At 39.9% G+C, this 20,446-nt stretch overlaps 2 protein-coding genes across 11 annotated transcripts in view; both read left to right on the top strand.

Moving 5' to 3' along the window:
* SYNCRIP (synaptotagmin binding cytoplasmic RNA interacting protein) overlaps positions 1 to 7,902 on the top strand; it is a 59,683-nt gene extending 51,781 nt beyond the window's left edge. The window contains exon 13 of the transcript XR_002830851.1: positions 7,782 to 7,902. The gene's annotated coding sequence lies outside the window, so the exon portion shown is untranslated. The remainder of the gene's footprint in view (positions 1 to 7,781) is intronic.
* SNX14 (sorting nexin 14) overlaps positions 1 to 20,446 on the top strand; it is a 74,050-nt gene that overhangs the window by 2,548 nt on the left and 51,056 nt on the right. For 3 of the 10 annotated variants that reach the window (XM_006095338.3, XM_023759351.1, XM_006095340.3), the window contains exons 2-5: positions 7,782 to 7,902; positions 9,211 to 9,287; positions 9,368 to 9,446; positions 16,992 to 17,035. In XM_006095338.3, coding sequence (XP_006095400.1) covers positions 7,782 to 7,902; positions 9,211 to 9,287; positions 9,368 to 9,446; positions 16,992 to 17,035 — 321 coding nt within the window. Of the gene's footprint in view, positions 1 to 7,780; positions 7,903 to 9,210; positions 9,288 to 9,367; positions 9,447 to 16,973; positions 17,036 to 20,446 lie in introns of those variants that run through there. The other 7 variants (XM_023759349.1, XM_023759350.1, XM_014461377.2 and 4 more) reach the window with 5 other exon arrangements.

Below are 20,446 nucleotides of genomic sequence, written 5' to 3'. Positions count from 1 at the left end.
AGTGAACATAGAGGTGCATGTATTCTTTCAGGTTTCTTCGGATCAATTCTTAGAAGTATAATCCCTAGGTCATAAGGCACTTCCATTTTTAATTTTTGGAGGTAACTCCATGCTGCTTCCCATAGTGGCTGCACCAATCTGTATTATTCTCACCAGCAGTGCAAAAGGCAGTCTTACTTTTTATCTTGAGGTAGTTGATCCCCAAGGATAGGAATGGGAAAGCAGTAACAAGGAATTTGGTAACTTAATTTACCCTTAATTTTTCTTGTGACTGTTGAAGTTGGGTTTCTTCCCTAGCCACATTGCCTTCTTCTTCGTCTTCTTCTTCTTTTTTTTAATAGGAGAACATTTATTGGGTTAACCACAGAGGTGGAAGAAGTAATTCCTAGAAGAAATGGGCTGAGGAAATGAGTTATGGAGGCAAAGGAAGGGCCCTTGGAGCTTGGGAGGGAGGAAGGTAATAGTAATGTATCTGGGGGTGGGGTGGGGGGGGCGGGGTAGAGGGAAGGAAAGGCAAGGGCATGTTTCCTGGAGGGCTACTTTGCCTTCTTGTTAGTTGATTCTGGGTTTATTTAATATTAGGTCTAAATATTGATTGATCTTTTACTGGAAAATATGCTTTGATTGTGATGGCAAAGATGTCTGTAGGAGTATGGAAGAAGTGAAATCTTTAACAGAGTACAAACTAATTAAGTACTTGCTTTTTTGTCATCTGGAAAGTATTCCAAGTATTCCAAGCTAGGCTAACAGGTTTAGCATGAAAGACTTGTAACTTTATGATTATTAAGTTTTGTCCAGGGCTTCTTTTTAAAAAAATGTTTTTATTGATTTTCAGAGAGAGGAAGGGAGAGGGAGAGAGAGAAGCATCAGTGATGACAGAGAATCATTGATTGGCTGCCTTCTGCTTGCCCCCTACTGGGAATGGAGCCTGAAACCTGAGCATGTGCCCTGACCAGGAATTCAACTGTAATCTCCTGGTTCATGGGTCCATGCTCAATCACTGAGCCACTCTGGCTGGGCTGTCCAGGGATTCTTTTACTTATATCCTTTGGGAGTCAGGTCATTTTTGGTCTTCAAGATAGGACAACCACATAGGAACAAGTTGAACTAGATTTCTGAGGTGTCTACTTAAACATAGTGTTCTATGTTAAGAAGTCCTAGGATACTATCTGATTTGTATACCATATAATCTGTACCCTGTATCTTTGTTTGTATTATGCAAAGAAAGAAGGAACTAATGTTATCTCTGAGTGGTTGGGTTTATGACTGAAATTGATTTTGCATACACTTTTTGGTATTTTCCATTTGTTGTTGTTGTAATCAGCAAAAGTGATTTTAAACATTAGTCTTGACTAAAAGAATGATTAGGTATCCTTTTTCCAGGAAAAAAGCTTTTGGAAGGTGCAGGAAGTGCATATAGTATACTTTTCAGTGTATTATTATTTTTTAAAATATATTTTTATTGATTTCAGAGAGGAAGGGAGAAGGAGAGAGAGAAACAACAATGATGAGAGAGAATCATTGATTGGCCACCTCCTGCACGCCCCCTACTGGAGATTGAGCCTGCAACCTGGGCATGTGCCCTGACCGGGAATCGAACCATGACCTCCTCGATGCTCAACCACTGAGTCATGCCAGCTGGGCCTTTTCAGTGTATTGTTTGCTTTTCTTTAAAAATATGTGTGTATTCACATGTACATACAAACATGTATGCTTAGACCATTTTTTAAAGATTGTTATACAAGAAAATATGGCCTCTTCTGAGAGTGGGAAATTGCTAGGCAAATCTACTCAGAAAAAAGAAAAATATAAAACATTTGGGCATAACAATGGAAATAGAAGAAATAGGAAGATATGCTCATACATACTTTCAATAAATGATTTTTTAAAAATTGAAAGTCCCTAAATGTTCATTGAAAGGAGGACTGGCTTATCCTCCTCATCCTTAAGCCATGCACCAAAAGAGGCACATTCATTTTGAGACAACATGTAGGCAAAAGATCACAAATGTCTAATAATACATATGGCAAATATAGCACTTAGGCACACGGTCCTTTTTGTAGATAACCTATATTATTAATCCTTCCATTTCAATTGTTTCATCTTCAATAAGTGATTTCTACACATGCATTTCACCAGTTTTTAGAAATAACTTTAAAAGACATTTTTAGCTTTAAAACTCCACTGGTTATGAAGATTTGAAGCTTTCCCTCTATATGGTTAAACTTAGAGTAAATACCTTTTTTGAAAAATTTTTTCTCAATAGTTTTGAAACTTTAACTCCTAAAGATCTTTCAAGGTGTTATTTAGCACATAAACTTTTCTTTCAATATGAATCAAGATTATGAATCTTATCTGTGGAAAGATAAATGGGTATAACCTTTGGACCATTGTAGTGATTTGTTGGAAGAGTGGAGTAACATACTTTATATGTTTCAAATTATTTATGATCTCACCTTTATAGTATTGTTAGGACAAGTTAGGAACATAGTTACAATTAAATAGATTTATTTATTTGTCAATCATAGTTTTGAGTATTTGAATGTTAGAATAAGGAATACTTTGTTAGCCTAATAGTAATATTAGCCAACAATTTGTGAGTGCTTTGTTTTGGTCCAGGTATTGTGTTGAGTTTTCATTTATTATTGAGGCAATTTATTGTTTTGTTTGAAAGTTTTGACTGTGAAGCTTGATTGTAAGAATTTGATTCTGACTCCTCTACTTACCAGTTACGTGACTTTGGATAAGTAATCTAACTTTCCTCTGTCATAGTCTCCCTATCTGTAAAATGGGGATAATGCTAGTACCTACATTACATGGTTATTTTGATGATTAAGTAGGTTAATACATGGGAAGTGCTTAGAATGGTGCTCAATACATAGAACGTGCTCTTATTAAATGTTAGTAGTTATTTTTCTTTCATATATCCTTACAATACTGTAAGATTGGTACTATGATTAGCTTCAATTTTTTTTGATATAACCTACAGAAAAGTGCATTTGTTCTAATCAGGATCTAAACTAGATTCACTCATTGTATGTGGTTGCTACATCTCTTAAACTTTTGTGAATCTCATAATCTAGAACAAGAGTTGGCAAACTTTTTATGTAGTGTCAGTAAACATTTTAGGCTTTGCGGCCTACATAAAGTCTCTGTTCCATATTCTTTTTTTAAAATATATTTTTATTGATTTCAGAGAGGAAGGGAGAGGGAGAGAGAGAAACATGAATGATGAGAGAGAATCATTGATTGGCTGCCTCCTGCACGCCCCCTTCTGGGGATCGAGCCTACAACACGGGCATGTGCGCTGGGATCCTTCAGTCCACAGGCCAACGCTCTATCCACTGAGCCACACCAGCTAGGGTCATATTCTTTTTTTAAAGAACCCTTAAAAAATGTAAAAACTTTCTTAGCTCGAGGGTTGTATCAAAGCAGGTGGCATTTGGCCCACAAGCCATAGTTTGTTAACCTGATCTAGAACATTCCTCCACATTCCTTCTCACCCGCTCTCTTTTCTCCCCATTGCCATTGACTTGTTGAAGAAACTGGGTCATTTTGTTCACTCTCTGGATTTTGCTGATGGTTTTCTTATGGTGTCTTATTTTTTTTTTTATTCTCACCTTCATATTTTTTGTAGACAGGGTTTTAGATCTATAGACTCAATTAGATGTAGATGTTTTTGGTGGGGCACAAGAATACTTCAGTGAGGCTGTGTACATTCTATTATATCACACTAGAGCAGCAGTTCTCAACCTGTGGGTCGCGGCCCCTTTGGGGGTCGAACGACCCTTTCACAGGGGTCGCCTAAGACCATCAGAAAACACATATATAATTATATATTGTTTTTGTGATTAATCACTATGCTTTAATTATGTTTAATTTGTAACCATGAAATTGGGGTCACCACAACATGAGGAGCTGTATAAAGGGGTCGCGGCATTAGGAAGGTTGAGAACCACTGCACTAGAGGATTACTCCACACAAGATGGAGTAGCCACACTTTTTGTGGATTCAGGTAGTGGTAGCTAATATCTTTAAAGGTAAGGTATCAAACAAATGTTCTTTTTTTAGAAAATAATTTTTATTTTTATTGATTTTAAAGAGGGAGGAAGGGAGAGAAAAATCAATGTGAGAGAGAGACATCAATCGGTTGCCAATGTATTCGCCATGACTGGGGACAGAACTGGTCAGGAATTGAACCATTGACCTTCCAGTGCATGGGATGATGCTCCAACAAACTGAGCCACACCAGACAGGGCCAAACAAACTTTCAAAACCCAAAACAAACTTTCTATTTCGTTTTACCACTTATTTATCTCCTGAATCAATTACTTCATTATAGGTTGCAACATGATTTTCTCATTCTTTCATTCCTCCTATACTTTTAAATTTGAATTCTTTTTAAAAGTAGAATTGCTTTACTCCACGCAATAGGTCTGTTACAAGGAAGTGCAGCTCAAATTGGAAAAGTAGGATAAATACTTACTGTTTTCTCTTAATTACCACTGTTTAGAATAATTGGTTATCTGGTAACTTCCAGTAGAATCTAGTTAGAGGCTTGCTTATTTTATTATTTTTTCTAAAGAACCAACTTACTTTTTATTATCTCTTGTCACTGTTGTCTACTTTATTGATTTGTTCTTCTCTTTACTGTTTCTTTTCTTTTTTTAAATATATATTTTATTGATTTTTTACAGAGAGGAAGGGAGAGGGACAGAGAGTTAGAAACATCCATGAGAGAGAAACATCGATCAGCTGCCTCCTGCACACTCCCCACGGGGGATGTGCCTGCAAGCAAGGTACATGCCCTTGACCGGAATCAAACCTGGGACCCTTGAGTCCGCAGGCCGACGCTCTATCTGCTGAGCTAAACCGGTTAGGGCTGTTTCTTTTCTTTTTATGAGTTCGAATTTGTTCTCCTCCCAGACACACACACATATTCTGAATGCTTAGGTTGTTGGGTTTCAGTATTTTTTTGGTCTCTGATTAATGCAGGGTTTCTCAATCTTAACACTGTTGAATTTGGGTCAGATACTTCTTTGTTGTGGGGACTGTCCTGTTTGTTGTAGGATATTTAGCAGCAGCCTTGGCCTCTAGCTACTTGATGTCAGTAGTGTACCCCCACCCCAATTTTACTCCCCATAGTTGTGACAATAAAAAATGTCTCCACTTGTCCCCTGGAGGGGAAAAATCACCCTTGGTTGAGAACCACAGGGTTAATGCATTTAAAGCTATAGGATTTCCTTTTTGAATAATGCCTTATTATTGCTTGTCTTACTTATAGGCCACACACATTGCATGCAATGTTTATTGTCCAATACAGGTCTACAGTTCCTAATCTGTAATTCTGAAATCAAAAAAGCTCTGAAGATGTAACTTTTTCCCCTAAGTTTGGTACCAATTAATTACATTTAATCACAAAACTTGACCTAAACAGACATGAGACTACTTAGAGTTTTTATTTCCAACTTTTTTCTTATTGCTAATGTTTTTTTTTTTTTTTTAAATATATTTTATTGATTGCATGCAGTGTTTATTGTCCAATACAGGTCTACAATTCCTAATCTGTAATTCTGAAATCTGCAAATCTCCCACTGGGGATGTGCCCGCAACCCAGGCACATGCCCTTGACCGGAATCGAACCTGGGACCTTTCAGACAGACATGAGACTACTTAGAGTTTTTATTTCCAACTTTTTTCTTATTGCTAATGTTTTATGGCCAAATATTAATATCTGATTATGGAGTACTGAATCAGATCTCATAGGGGTATTGTATGAAATATGAAGTATAGCACTGTTTAAGAATCCTAAAAAGTAAGAATTCTGAGTTGTATCTGTCTGGCTTAAAATGATCTTTGATAAGCAGCTGTGGATATGGATTTCATTATTTTCTCTGTGAATACCTCTATAACTTGAGTTAGTTTCCAGACATAAATTTATTGAGGTGACATGAGACAGACAGACAAAAACTCATAGATACAGACAACAGTATGGTGGTTACCATAGTTTTTTGTTTTGTTTTGTTTTAAATAGCTGATGTCAAGTATGCTATTTTGGTTAGAGTGAAGCTTTGTATAAAGGAATGGGAAAAAATAAGGTATAAAGGTGAGTTGTGACCAGATTGAAAGGGACCATTAAGGTCTAAGGGGTTTGTAGTTCATTTAGTGGCAACATTAAGCCATGTCTATTTTTTGAGTGGGTGGTAACCCTGTTTATGTTTTAAATGCTGAGTGAGAGAGCACTTAGTAAAATGATGCAGTGGCTGTTTCTTTACCTCCCTTTTCTCTCTGTGGACTAGCTTTATTCTCTTCTCACTACAGAGTGAGTTGTGGACTCAAGAGCTAGCACCAAACTTTGTACTTTATGCATTTTCTCACAGTTAAACATGACTTATTATATGACACTATATCATCTGGCTTCTGTTTTTTTTAGATTCATCTTAAAGCAACTGAAATTCGTGAATATCACAACTGTGCAGTGTGAGGGCTGCCTGTATTGAGACACGTTAACTCATTTCTCTAACCATATGCCCTTCTGTTGTTTTTCTCCTACTCACTCTTAGTTTTTCCATAAACATTACTTTCTTTCGCTGAAAGAATTTTCTGTCCTTTCAGTTTTGGGCTGTGTCTTCTGCCTGAGGTGTTCCGATATCATGAGTACTTTCTCTGTCATAATATAGAACTCATGATCACACTGTATTGCACTCACTCACTTGTTACACATACCACACAGCATTTTATTTTTTTAAAAATATATTTTATTGATCTTTCACAGAGAGGAAGGGAGAGGGATAGAGAGTCGGAAACATCCATGAGAGAGAAACATCGATCAGCTGCCTCCTGCACACCCCCCACTGGGGATGTGCCCGCAACCAAGGTACATGCCCTTGACCGGAATCGAACCTGGGACTCTTCAGTCCACAGGCCGACGCTCTAGCCACTGAGCCAAACTGGTCAGGACCCACACAGCATTTTCCATGCAAACAGATACCATGGCACTTCTGTTTCCTATTATATCCCCAGGGCCTAGTACTGGGGGGAATAAAATAGGTACTCAGTAAAAAATTTTTTTAATTCAATGCAAAATCAGAATTTTGGTGGGGTATGAATAGTACAATATTATTAGAAGGTATTCTGGAAGAATGTAGTATATGCTAGTTAAACATGACAACTTAGGTACCAAATTAGGAAATAGTGAAAATTTATGCTTCCTTATACTTATAGCTTTTTCTCCATTTTATTTATTTTTAAAATTTTTATTTATTTATTTATTTTAAAAATATATTTTATTGATTTTTTACAGAGAGGAAGGGAGAGGGATAGAGAGTTAGGAACATCAATGAGAGAGAAACATTGATCAGCTGCCTCCTGCACATTCCCTACTGGGGATGTGCCCGCAACCAATGTATATGCCCTATGACCGGAATCGAACCCTTTAGTTTGCAGGCTGATGCTCTATCCACTGAGCCAAACCAGTTAGGGCTTAAAATTTATTTTTAATTACAGTTGACAATACAGTATATTAGTTTCAGTTGTATAACATAGTGATTAGATATTTATAAACCTTACAAAATATGCTTCTTTATACTTTAAGTGAAATGTTCTTTTGATAGCATACATTCTGTGATTCTTATAGCTGATTACATTATAGAAAATCATGATTGGAGAAATTGCTTCAGTCTAATATAATAGGTGCTTAATAAATACTTGTTAAATCAATAAAGGGACAACTTAGTGTTATATTTTTTTGGTTCTAATAATTCTTTTTATTTATTTCTAAGGTATCTTCATATTTTAATGATCTTCTGGTCATTTGTTGCTGGAGTTGTCACATTCTACTGCTCATTAGGACCTGATTCTCTCTTACCAAATATGCTCTTCACAATAAAATACAAACCCAAGGTAAAATTTATGTGTTCTTATTTATAAAAGTCAGTATATCTGATCCTATGCTGTTTGATATTATTATTGAAAACATGTTAAAGAAGTAATTTTAAAAAAATATATATCTGCTACTTAATGGAAGACATCAGAACATTTTCAAAGTGAAATTTATGTATGTTTATATTTTTAAAGTCTACAGTTCTCTTAGGAGGAGCTATAAAAAGAAAATACAAAATTCTCAGAAAGTTGGGATTTAAAGTTGCAGTGTGTTCTCTAACTGCATATTAACTATGAGGACAATAAATAAAAACAGAGGTTCCCAACGTTGGTTGTACTGTAGAATCACCTGGGAAATCTTTAAGAATAAAGATTCCTGGGCCCTATAGATTTTAATTGAGTAGTTCTCTAATAGTCTTGTAATCGGTACTTGTTTAAAAAGCTTTCCAGGTGATCCTGAGGCACAGGCACAATGAAATCAACCCCATTAATTTCCTAAATATCTATTTGTTTCATAGAAACAAACAGTGAAATAATTAGGCAGTTTGCTTAACCAAAATAATTTGTATTTCTGAAATTTGATAAAGATGGTAGTGTATTGAATCTATCTCTGATAGGCAAAGTCCCTAGTATGTAGATCAGGATTTATTGGGATATCTTGAAGTCTTACTTGATAATTCTTCAAGTTGGTGCAGCCCCTCATCTCAGGTTTCTTGGTATTAAACGCAGAGAAAACACAGCTGAAAGTGGTGCTCTGTAACCTTACTAGTTATCACATAGAAAATAGTTTTTTCTTATACTTTTGCTGTAGAGTATTATTTTCAAATATAGATTGATTTTTTTTTTTTATAAGCGACCATAAAAATTGACTTGAATTATAACCTTGGGAACTTGGCTTAGTCAGGGGTCCTCAAACTACGGCCTGCGGGCCACATGCAAATACAAATATTGTATTTGTTCCCGTTTTGTTTTTTTACTTCAAAATAAGATATGTGCAGTGTGCATAGGAATTTGTTCATAGTTTTTTTTAAACTATAGTCCGGCCCTCCAACGGTCTGAGGGACAGTGAACTGGCCCCCTGTTTAAAAAGTTTGAGGACCCCTGGCTTAAGTATTGTAAAGATGTTTTTTCTCTGTTGTCTATTTAGTTTAGCATGTAGTATTTATTACAAAGAATGGTTTTAGTGTTAAAGCAGACAATAATTAAAAAAACGCTCTGAATTCATACATTGATTAACAAGCTTTGGAAAAATTGATTCTCTTTTGTTAAGATGATAAGTGAAGTAAAGACAAATTTCCACCTTCCCCTTCCCCAATTTTCCTTTTTTAGCAGTTAGGACTTCAAGAATTATTTCCTCAAGGTCGCAGCTGTGCTGTTTGCGGTAAAGTGAAATGTAAACGACATAGGTAAGTTAAATATTTTTATTTGTTGATCCTTCCAGTTACATTTTGGATTGCAGGCAATTTAATTGTATGATTTTCTTTAGGCCTTCCTTGCTACTTGAAAACTACCAGCCATGGCTAGACATGAAAATTTCTTCCAAGGTTGATGCATCTCTCTCAGAGGTAACTGATTTAATTAACATTGCCAAATATACTCAAGCAGAAAATATTAAATACCTATGGAAAATTTAATTATGGAGCATCTCAGTATATATTCTACCTAATCAATCCCTGGCTAGGTAGTTGATTATTATGAAAGATGGAGCTTGAATGATAAGCTAGAAATGTTTTTGGGTCCCATGTCTAATTTAAATGGACATTTTAGTCCATTTAAAGTACTGTTTAACCTAGTTATTGCTTTACTCTTATAAACAGTCATTTTTAGGATAGGGCAGTAGAAATAACCAATTGCAATTTCAAAGAAGGGACCTGAGCAACAGGGAGCAAATTGTGTATCTTACTGAATTATGACCTTACTTTTGACTAGCTGAAGGGTAGAGCAGAGAATGGGATACTTTTCACTGTTTCTGCATAATTTGGGAATAGAAAGCATGTTCTCTTATCTTTGTTCAGACCAACATTTTATATGTACCTTTTTGGTACCATATTATATATTTTAGTTATTTCTTTTAAAGACATGTCTTCTCCATTGATCTGAGGAAGCAGTCAAGTTCTTGAAGGCAGGCAATGAAGTCTCATTTGTTCCCAGCACCAAGTGCAGGGCCAGATACATTGTTGGTAGCTAAATTAAATTGAATGATAATTAGTCAAAGAATAGCTTTAGACATCTGTATCCTGCCTAATTATCTTTTTCCCCAGTTTTTTATCCTGCTGTGGCTGAAAGTGTGCTGCATAAATGCCAGACTCCTGGCGTTTTTTGTGTTTTTTTTTTCATTTCTCCTCTAAGGTCTTTTTTTAAATTAAATGTATTGAGGTGACATTGGTGACTGTAAGGATTTTTTCAGCACATTTAAGACTGTGCTATCCAATATGGTAGCCACTAGCCCAGCCGTGGGCAAACTACGGCCCGCGGGCCGGATTCGGCCCGTTTGAAATGAATAAAACTAAAAAAAAAAAAAGACCGTACCCTTTTATGTAATGATGTTTACTTTGAATTTATATTAGTTCACACAAACACTCCATCCATGCTTTTGTTCCGGCCCTCTGGTCCAGTTTAAGAACCCATTGTGGCCCTCGAGTCAAAAAGTTTGCCCACCCCTGCGCTAGCCACATGTGGCTACCAATAAACACTTGGAATGGTTGCAGTGTACTGTATGTGTAAAATATATACTGGATTTTGAGGACTTTGTAAGGAAAAAGGAGTGAAAAATATGCTATTAAAGATTTTATTGATTATAAGTTGAAATGATAAATTTTGGATATATTGGGTTAAGTAAAATATATCATTAACTTAATTTCACCTGTTTTGTTTTTAAAATGTAGCTATTAGAATATTTAAAATTATATATGTGGCTACCCTAGCCGGTTTGGATCAGTGGATAGCGTGTAGGCCTGTGGACCAAAGGGTCCTGGGTTTGACTCTGGTCAAGGGCAGGTTTCTTGGTTGCAGGCTCCTCCCCAGACTGGGCCCTGCTCAGAGGTCATGCGGGAGGCAACCAATTGATGAGTTTCTCTCACATCGATATTTCTCTCTGTCTTTCCCTCTCCCACTGTCTCTAAAATCAATGGAAAAATATCCTTGGGTGAGGATTAAAAAATAAAATAATATATATGGCTCACATTATATTTCTGTTGGAGATTGCTGATTTGAAGTCTGTTGAAGACAAGACTTCTAACAAGAGTATTTTTTATGTCTTTGACACTTCATTTATTTCTTTAAAAAAAAGGAAATGTAGCAAAGCTCTTTACCTAGTGTCTGGCACTTTTGGTGTTTGATAAATATTAGCTCGAAATTTAAAAACATATTTTGAGATGTTTTTATATAGTCAGAAGCTGGACTAGGCTGTAGAAATGAAAAGAGAAGTAAGGTATGGTTCCTTTCTTCTAGTAACTTCAGTCTAGGAGGGAAGTTCCCCATATAAACAGGTAATTACAATATAATGTAATGCAGGGAATAATGGAACAAATGTATAAAGTGTATTATTAGTACAGAGGAAGAAGTGCATAAAGTGTTGAGAAGGGCAGTCAGGAAGTATGACTAGAAGTTTGCCAGACTGATAGTGTAGGAAAGGTATTTAAGGTTTTGGGAAGAGCTTTTGAAAGGAAAGAGAGGCTTTGAAACAAGGTGTAATGTTCAGTAAACTGGAGGGTAAAATGTGAAGCAGGATGTGGACAATGAAGAGATAATATTCTTTTTTTTTTTTAATTTTCACCCAAGGATATTTTTCTATTGATTTTTAGGGAGAGTGGAAGAGAGAGGGAAAGACAAAGAGAAATATCGATGTGAGAGAAACACATCGATTGGTTGCCTCCTGCATACGCCCCGAGCAGGGCCTGGGCTGGGGAGGAGCCTGCAACCGAGGTATGTGCCCTTGACTGGAATGGAACCTGGGACCCTTCGGTCCACAGGCGGATACTCTATCCAATGAGCCAAACTGGCTAGGCAAGAGAGACAATCTACACTAATAAAAGAGAAAAATGGTAATTGGCGTACGACCGCTACCCTTCCCATTGGCTAATCAGTGTATCCTTATGCAAATTAACTGTCAGCCAAGATGGCGGCCGGCAGCCAGGCAGCTGGAAGCGAACATGAGGCTTCCTTGCTCCAGTGACTGCAGACTCCAACGTTCCCGCCTGACTTGCCGGCCTCTGAGCTGGCAGTTTGAAACATTCTAACAAATATAGGCCGGGATCTCAGAGCTGAAGTTATACATTGTTTCGATTATAGAACGGCAAACAAACCAGCAGCGGAAGCCTCAGAGCTAGAGCCAGAGCTAAAGCTGGCCCAGAAGAAAAAAAAAAAAGAAAAAAAGGAGGGGTTGGGAGCTTCTGTCAATCGCCAGCCTTAAAGCAGCCCTCAGCCCCTCACCCAGACTGGCCAGGCACCCCAGTGGGGACCCCCACCCTGAAGGGGGTGTGACCAGCTGCAAACAGCCATCATCCCCTCATCCAGGCTGGCCAGGCATCCCAGTGGGAACCCCAACCCTGATCCAGGACACCCTTCAGGGCAAACCAGCCAGCCCCCACCCGTGCACCAGGCCTCTATCCTATATAGTAAAAGGGTAATATGCCTCCCAGCACCAGGATCAGCAGAGCTGTGAGGCCTCCTGGCACCAGATCAGCATGACAGTGTGCAGCGCCAAACCCCCTGATCACCCTGCGGCTCTGTGTGTGACAGGGTGTGGCGTCCCAACCCCCTGATCGGCCCTGCTCTGTGTGTGACAGGGGGTGGCGCCCCAACCCCCTCCCCCCCCACGGGCCCTGCTCTGTGTGTGATGGGGTAGAGCCATAACCTCCCCATCGGCCCTGCCCTGAGTGTGACAGTGGCGGCGCCCCAACCCCCTGATCCACCCTGCTGTGTGTGTGACAGGGGACGGTGCCCTAACTCCCCTATCGGCCCTACTCTGTGCGTGACAGGGGGGAGCTCCCCAACCCCCTGATGGGCCCTGCTCTGTGCGTGACGGGGGGAGGGGCAGTGCCCCAAACCCCTGATTGGCCCTGCTCTGTGCATCACAGGGGGTGGCGCCGCAACCTCCCCATTGACCCTGCCTTGAGTGTGATAGGGGGTGGTGCCCCAACCCCCCAATCAGCCCTACCCTGAACGTGACTGAGGGTGGCATCGCAACCTCCCAATCCGTCCTGCTCTGTGCATGACAGGGGGCGTCGCCCCAACTCCCCAATCAGCCCTGCTCTGAGCCTGACCAGGGGCTGCACCTAGGGATTGGGCCTGCCCTCTGCCACCCAGGAGCAGGCCTAAGCCAGCAGGTCGTTATCTCCTAAGGGGTCCCAGACTGCGAGAGGGCACAGGCCGGGCTGAGGGACCCCCCCTTCCCCCCGGAGTGCACAAATTTTTGTGCACCGGGCCTCTAGTATTCTAATAATATTTATTGATAATTTACTATATAGACACTGTGCTAATCACTGTACTTGCATTATTTCATGTAATCACACAACCTATGAAGTAGGTGCTGTTAATAAATTATTTAACCAAAACGGGTTTAGAGAGTTTAAGTAATTTTCTCAGGTTTCATAGCTGGTTGGTAGCAGAGCTTATTCTAAAACTCAGGTCTGGCTTAGTTTTTAACCAGTTTTTGTTTTCTGTTAATCCTTACCTGAGGGTATTTTTCGAGAGAGTAAACTGCAGGGGGAGAGACAGAGAGAGAGAAACATCATGTGAGAGAGACATATTGATTGGTTGTCTCCCCCACCTGCCCCAACCAAAGCTAGGGATCAAGCTGGCAACCGAGGCAGGTACCCTTGACCGAAATCAAACCCAGGACCCTTTATTCTGCAGGCCGACACTCTATCCACTGACCCAAACTGGCTAGGGTCTTAACCAGTTTTTATATAACCATTTAGAAATAAGATAATCAGAAGACTTAAAGGGCCATGCTGAAGAAGTTTAATTGATCATGGAAGCCAGTGACTTTCAACTGTGTAACTAGAATTTTTAGTTGTGACTTACAGGATGCAGTGGGAGGTATAAAAGGAATAAATGATAACTGTTGCCTGGCATGCAGCTTTCTCCTGCCCCTTCAAAAACCAGTGCAGCTTCACTTTCCTTACTTTGATATATTGTGGTTTGATATATTGAGGGTTTCATGCAAGGAAGCGATGTGGTCAAATATATGTTTTAGGTCACTTTGGCAGCTCTGTGGGGGTTGGGGATGGGAGCTAGCCTGTAAGGAGGGAGACTAGTTTAGAGGCTACAATATAGGGGTGAGATGAGGACAACCTGAAAAGAGCTACTTAGGATGTAAAATCTGTGGGATTTGGTGATTGGTCTTACTGGATATGGGGAATAAAGTAAAACTAAATGTTTAATGGTAAATTTTCTAATCTCCACTCTGTGTCCTATCCCTGTTTATATCCCAACTGATATCACTAATCAGTTTTTGTAGTAAAAAAATCCAAATCTTGTTATCTTACTATTTAGAGAATCCACAACCTTCATTACTGCTGTCTAGATATATTAGAGGCCTGGTGCATGGATTTGTGCACTGGTGGGCTCTCTCGGCCTGGCCTACGGACATCCACCCAAGGGGTTCCGGATTGCGAGAAGGCGGAGGCTAGGCCGAGGGACCCCATCGGTGCACAATCGGGGCCAGGGAGGGACCGCAGGAGGGCTACAGGGCGAATCCGGCCCATCTCACCCAGTCCCTGATTGGGCCGCTGACTGGGACCATCTTGCCCAGTTCTGATTGGGGCCGATCGGGGCCAGCCGGCTGGGGTGGGACCGCGGGAGGCTCCAGGGCATGTCTGGCCCGTCTTTCCTAGTCCCGATTGGCTGGACCCCAGCAGCAAGCTAAACCTACTGGTCAGAGTGCCTGCCCCCCTGGTGGTCAGTGCGCATCATAGCTACCGGTCTAATGGCCTAATGGTCACTTAGGCTTTTATAAATATACTAGAGGCCCAGTGCACAAAAATTTGTGCACTCGGGGGGGAGGGGAGTCCCTCAGCCCAGCCTGTGCCCTCTCGCAGCCTGGGACCCCTCAGGGGATGACCACCTGCTGGCTTAGGCCCGCTCCCCGGGGGATTGGGCCTAAGATGGCAATCAGACATCCCTCTGGCAGCCTGGCAGCCCTCAGGGGATGTCCACTTGCCAGCGGGGAGCAGGCCTAAACTGCAGTCGGACATCCTTAGCGCTGCTGAGGAGGCAGGAGAGGCTCCCACCACCACTGCTGTACTGTCAGCCATCAGCCTGGATTGTGGCTGAGCAGAGCTCCTCCCATGTGAGAGCGCCCTGACCACCAGAGGGCAGCTCCTGCATTGAGCGTCTGCCCCCTGGTGGTCAGTGTGTGTCATAGTGACCAGTCATTCCCAGTCATTCTGCTGTTAGGGTCAGTTTGCATATTACCCTTTTATTATATAGGATAGAGGCCTGGTGCACGGGTGGGGGCTGGCTGGTTTGCCCTGAAGCGTGTCCCGGATCAGGGTGGGGGTCCCGCTTGGGTGCCTGGCCAGCCTGGATGAGGGGATGATGGCTGTTTGCAGCTGGTCACACCCCCTTCAGGGTGGGGGTCCCCACTGGGGTGCCTGGCCAGTCTGGGTGAGGGGCTGAGGGCCATTTTCAGGCTGGCGGGTGACTGAAGCTCCCAACCTCTCCTTTTTTTTCTTTTTTCTTTTTAATTCTGGGATTTATTTACCTTCTATGGCTGTCACTGGAGCTGAGAGCTGGCTTTAGCTCTGAGGCTCGGCTCCAGCTCTGAGACCTCGGCTGCTGAAAGCAGGTATCTTGGTTTGTTTGGCTTCTATAATTGAAACACTGTTGCAGCTCCAGCTCTGAGGCCCGGCTGGCTGAAAGCAGGTTTCTGGGGTTTGTTTAGCTTCTATAATTGCAACATTGTTTCTTAGAGTGCAGCTCAGAGGCCGGCAGTGGCAGGCGGGGAACCTTGGCTTCCTCCATCACTGGAGCAAGCAAGCCTCCTGTTCGCTTCAGCTGCCTGGCTGCTGGCCGCCATCTTGGTTGGCAGTTAATTTGCATATCACCCTGATTAGCCAATGGGAAGTGTGTCAGAGGTATGGTTAATTACCATGTTTGTCTATTATTAGAGAGGATGTAGATATAGTCAGATTGGGTACATTGTTTCATTCCCTCCCTGCTACTTTTTAAAGTTACTGCCCACTGCTGCAAGTCCTTTTAAAAATTAAAATGTACTGCTACACCAGACTAAAAAAAAAGGGAAGGTTTAATATACAGGGTTGGTTTTGTTACTTTTTCAATACAACTTGTGCAGCTAAAATTTTCACAAAGTGAACATATCTATATAACCAGCACTGGGCAACCTAGAAGTTCCTTCTTGCTCCCTTCTAGTCACTATCCTCCTTTCAAAGGAATCACTGACATCTAATTTTAACCCTTTTAAGTGTAGTTATCTACTTGTTTCTTCATTTTATTCTGGGGATACTGATTTACAGAGAGAGTTCAGAATACAAAATAAGGCCCTAGCCAGTTTGGCTCAGGGGTTAGAGTGTCGGACTGCGGACTGAAGGGTCACGGGTTCGATTCTGGTCAAGGGCACATACCTGGGTTGCAGCTCAATCCCCAGTAGGGGATGTGCAGGAGGCAGCCAATCAATGATTCTCTCTCATCATGATGTTTCTATCTCTCTCTCCCTCTCTTTCCTCTCTGAGATCAATAAAAATATATATTAAAAAAAATACAAAAAAGTAGCTTATTATTTTCCTTCTTTCCAAAGAACTTTCTTGGTTCAGTGAAGCTTCAGATTCAGGAACAATTTAAAGTTTTTTCAAATAAATTTTTCATTATGGAAATATTTAGAAATGTGTATGTCATTCTAATAGTAACTTTCTTTTTTATGGAGTTTTATGGTTTTCAAAGTGTTTTCTCATGTTCTCTTTGATCATCACAACCACCATGTAAGGTTGACATAGGCATTTTGTCATGTATATGATGTTAGTAATTGGGCTAACAAAATTGGTATATATATACTCAATAATATATATTAGTAGTTTATTTTCCCAGAATTTACTTAATTAATTTTTCTTTAAAACATAATTTTTATGCAGGTTTTTATTTTTATGCAGGTTCTTGAATTAGTGTTGGAAAACTTTGTTTATCCGTGGTACAGGTATGTTCTTTCTATAACACCTTTTTCCTTCAGTATAATAAATACCATTAAGTGAAACATGCTAATGATGTATTTTAGCGTGGGCCAGGATTTCTCAATTTTGGCACTATTGACATTTTAGGCCAAGAAATTCTTTGTTGTGAGATGCTGTACTGTGTGTGCATTAAAGGATATTTAGTAGAACCCTTGGCCTTTTCCACTAGATACTAGTAGCACTCCCTCCTCCTTCTAGTTGTGACCACCAAAAATATCTTTAGAGATTGCTAAATGTTACTTGGGAGGTATAATTGGCCTCAGTTAATAACCACAGATGTAGGAAGTCAATTAATAGTTTAGTGATAACAAAGAGGAGAAAATCTTATGCCACTTTTTGAAAGAAAAGTAACTTGTAGAATTTTTTATTACTCCTAAATATAATAAATGATTTAATACTTTTTATATTTGAAATAATTATACATTTAGAAGAAAAATTTATATTCATATGTTTCATTAAATTGAAAGATAATTTTCCTATAATATTAAGATTTTTTCAAAGTAACTTCGTTTTTCACATGTGCTATAGATGTACAAGTGTCCTATACCTTACAGAATATAGAAAATAGTTTAGATCTAAAAAATGAATACATGTTTTCTTACAGAAGCATCAGATATTTAGTTATATATTGAACAGTTATACCTATGTGACTTATGATGTAATATTTAATGACACCTATCCTAATTTTATATTGATTTAGTGTATTTTGAATTTTCTAATTAAAAATGCTAGTGGTTGAATTGATCTACAGTGTATTAAAACAAATTTAATACCCAGTTTATGTGTCATATTTTCCTGAAAAGCTCTGTAAATTAATTTTTTTATGTTGGATTCTGTCTTAAGTATGGGGAATTTGCCATTTAAGTAAAGTTAATGGTGAGAGTCCTTTTATAAAATAAATCCTGTTATAAAAACTTTCTCTCCCCAACCTACCATGTTATGGCTCTTTAGACATAAAATATATCTGTATTTCTAAATGTTAAAGTATGTATTTTTCCTTAGTATAGCTATTGATGCTGTAATATTTCTTTCCCTGGGATATTTTTAAAAAATTCTTTAATGTTGAAAATATTACGTATGTCTCCTTTTCCCCCCATTGACCTCTCCCCTCCCACTCCCACCCCTCAGCACATGCCCTCACCCCACTACTGTCTGTGTCCATTGGTTATGCTTATATGCATGCATACAAGTCCTTTGGTTGATCTCTTACCCACCCCTCAGCCTTCCCTCTGAGGTTTGTCGGTCTGTTTGATGCTTCTATGTCTCTGTATCTATTTTCATCAGTTTATGTTGTTCATTATATTCAACAAATCGTGAGATCATGTGATATTTCTCAGATTAGCTTATTTCACTTAGCATAATGCTCTCCAGTTCCATCCATGGTGTTGCAAATGGTAAAAGTTTTTTTCTTTTTTACAGCAGCATAGTATTTCATTGTGTAGATGTACCACAATTTTTTAACCCACTCATCTGCTGATGGGCACTTAGGCCGTTTCCAAATCTTAGCTATTGTAAATTGTGCTGCTATGAACATAGGGGTGCATATGTTCTTTCTGCTTGGTATTTCTGATTTCTTGAGATATATTCCTAGAAGTGGGATTACTGGGTCAAATAGAAGTTCCATTTTGAATTTTTTGAGGAAACTCCATACTGTTCTCCACAGTGGCTACACCAGTCTGCATTCCCACCAGCAGTGCACTAGGGCTCCTTTTTCTCCGCATCCTCACCAGCACTTGTCCTTTGTTGATTTGTTGATGATAGCCATTCTGTCAGGTGTGAGATGGTACCTCATTGTCATTTTGATTTGCATCTCTCGTATGATTAGTGACTTTGAGCATTTTTTCATATGTCTCTCAGCCTTCTGTATGTCCGCTTTTGAGAAGTGTCTGTTTAGGTCAGTGATGGAGAACCTTTTGAGCTCGGCGTGTCAGCATTTTGGAAAACCCTAACTTAACTCTGGTGCTGTGTCACATACAGAAATTTTTTGATATTTGCAACCATAGTAAAACAAAGATTTATATTTTTGATATTTATTTTATATATTTAAATGCCATTTAACAAAGAAAAATCAACCAAAAAAAATGAGTTCGCATGTCACCTCTGACACGTGTGTCATAGGTTCGCCATCACTGGTTTAGGTCCTTACCCATTTTTTTTTTTTTAATATATTTCTTCCTTTTTTTAAATAATATAAGGGAGAGAGATAGAGAGTTAGAAACATCGATGAGAGAGAAACATCGATCAGCTGCCTCCTGCACATCTCCCACTGGGAATGTGCCTGCAACCAAGGTACATGCCCTTGACCGGAATCGAACCTGGGACCTTTCAGTCCGCAGGCTGATGCTCTATCCACTGAGCCAAACTGGTTTCGGCCCTTACCCATTTTTTGATTGGATTGTTTATCTTTCTTTTTTTTAATAATATATTTTTATTGATTTCAGAGAGGAAGGGAGAGGGAGAGAGAGATAGAAACATCAATGATGAGAGAGAATCATTGATTGGCTGCCTCTTGCACGCACCCTATTGGAGATCGAGCCCACAACCCGGGCATGTGCCCTTGACTGGAATCGAACCCGGGACCCTTTAGTCCGCAGGCCAACGCTCTATCCACTGAGCCAAGCCGGCCAGGGCTGTTTATCTTCCTTTTGTTAAGTTGTATGAGTTTCCTATAAATTTTGGAGATTAAACCGTTACCAGATATAACATTGGCAAATATGTTCTCCCATGCAGTGGGCTGTCTTGTTTTGTTGATGGTTTCTTTTGCAGTGCAGAAGCTTTTTTTTTTTTTTTTTTAATGTAGTCCCATTTGTTTATTTTCTCCTTAGTTTCCATTGTCCTAGGAGATGTGTTGGTAAAGATATTGCTACAACATATGTCTGATATTTTGCTGCCTATGGATTCTTGTAATATTTGGTTTCCTGTCTTACATTTAAGTCTTTTGTCCATTTTGAGTTTATTTTTGTGTATGGTGTAACTTTCCCTGGGATCTCCTTATATAAAAACCCTGGGTGGTGGTCATCACGACCAGAACTGTGACCAAGCCGAAGGAAGTCAGTCCTGCAGGAGTTGTCTTGGCAATGGTTGCGCCCTGCCCTGAGCTGTTTCCCGGAGCTGTTTCCTGTAAGGGCGGGGTTTGAGGCAGGAACCTGCCCTGGGAGGGTGGAGGCATATCTTTATAAAGTGTGCCGCGCCAGCACAGCCAAGGGTGAACCTGAGTGGGGGCGACTGAAAGGCTTAGAAAAGACAGGCAAGAGAATGAAAGCCGGGTCTTGGTGGGACGCTGCTTCTCTGAGAGACAGCGACCACGCCCACAGCCATGCCTTTTTTTATAGCAGATGCTACCAGGCAAAGTAAGGGCATGACCAAGATGTTTACAA

This window comes from Myotis lucifugus, unplaced genomic scaffold (genome assembly GCF_000147115.1).
Source record: "Myotis lucifugus unplaced genomic scaffold, Myoluc2.0 scaffold_152, whole genome shotgun sequence".
NCBI classification, from domain to species: domain Eukaryota; kingdom Metazoa; phylum Chordata; class Mammalia; order Chiroptera; family Vespertilionidae; genus Myotis; species Myotis lucifugus.
The sequence above is the reverse complement of the archived record's forward strand: the minus strand, read 5'-3'. Positions and strand labels throughout refer to the sequence as shown.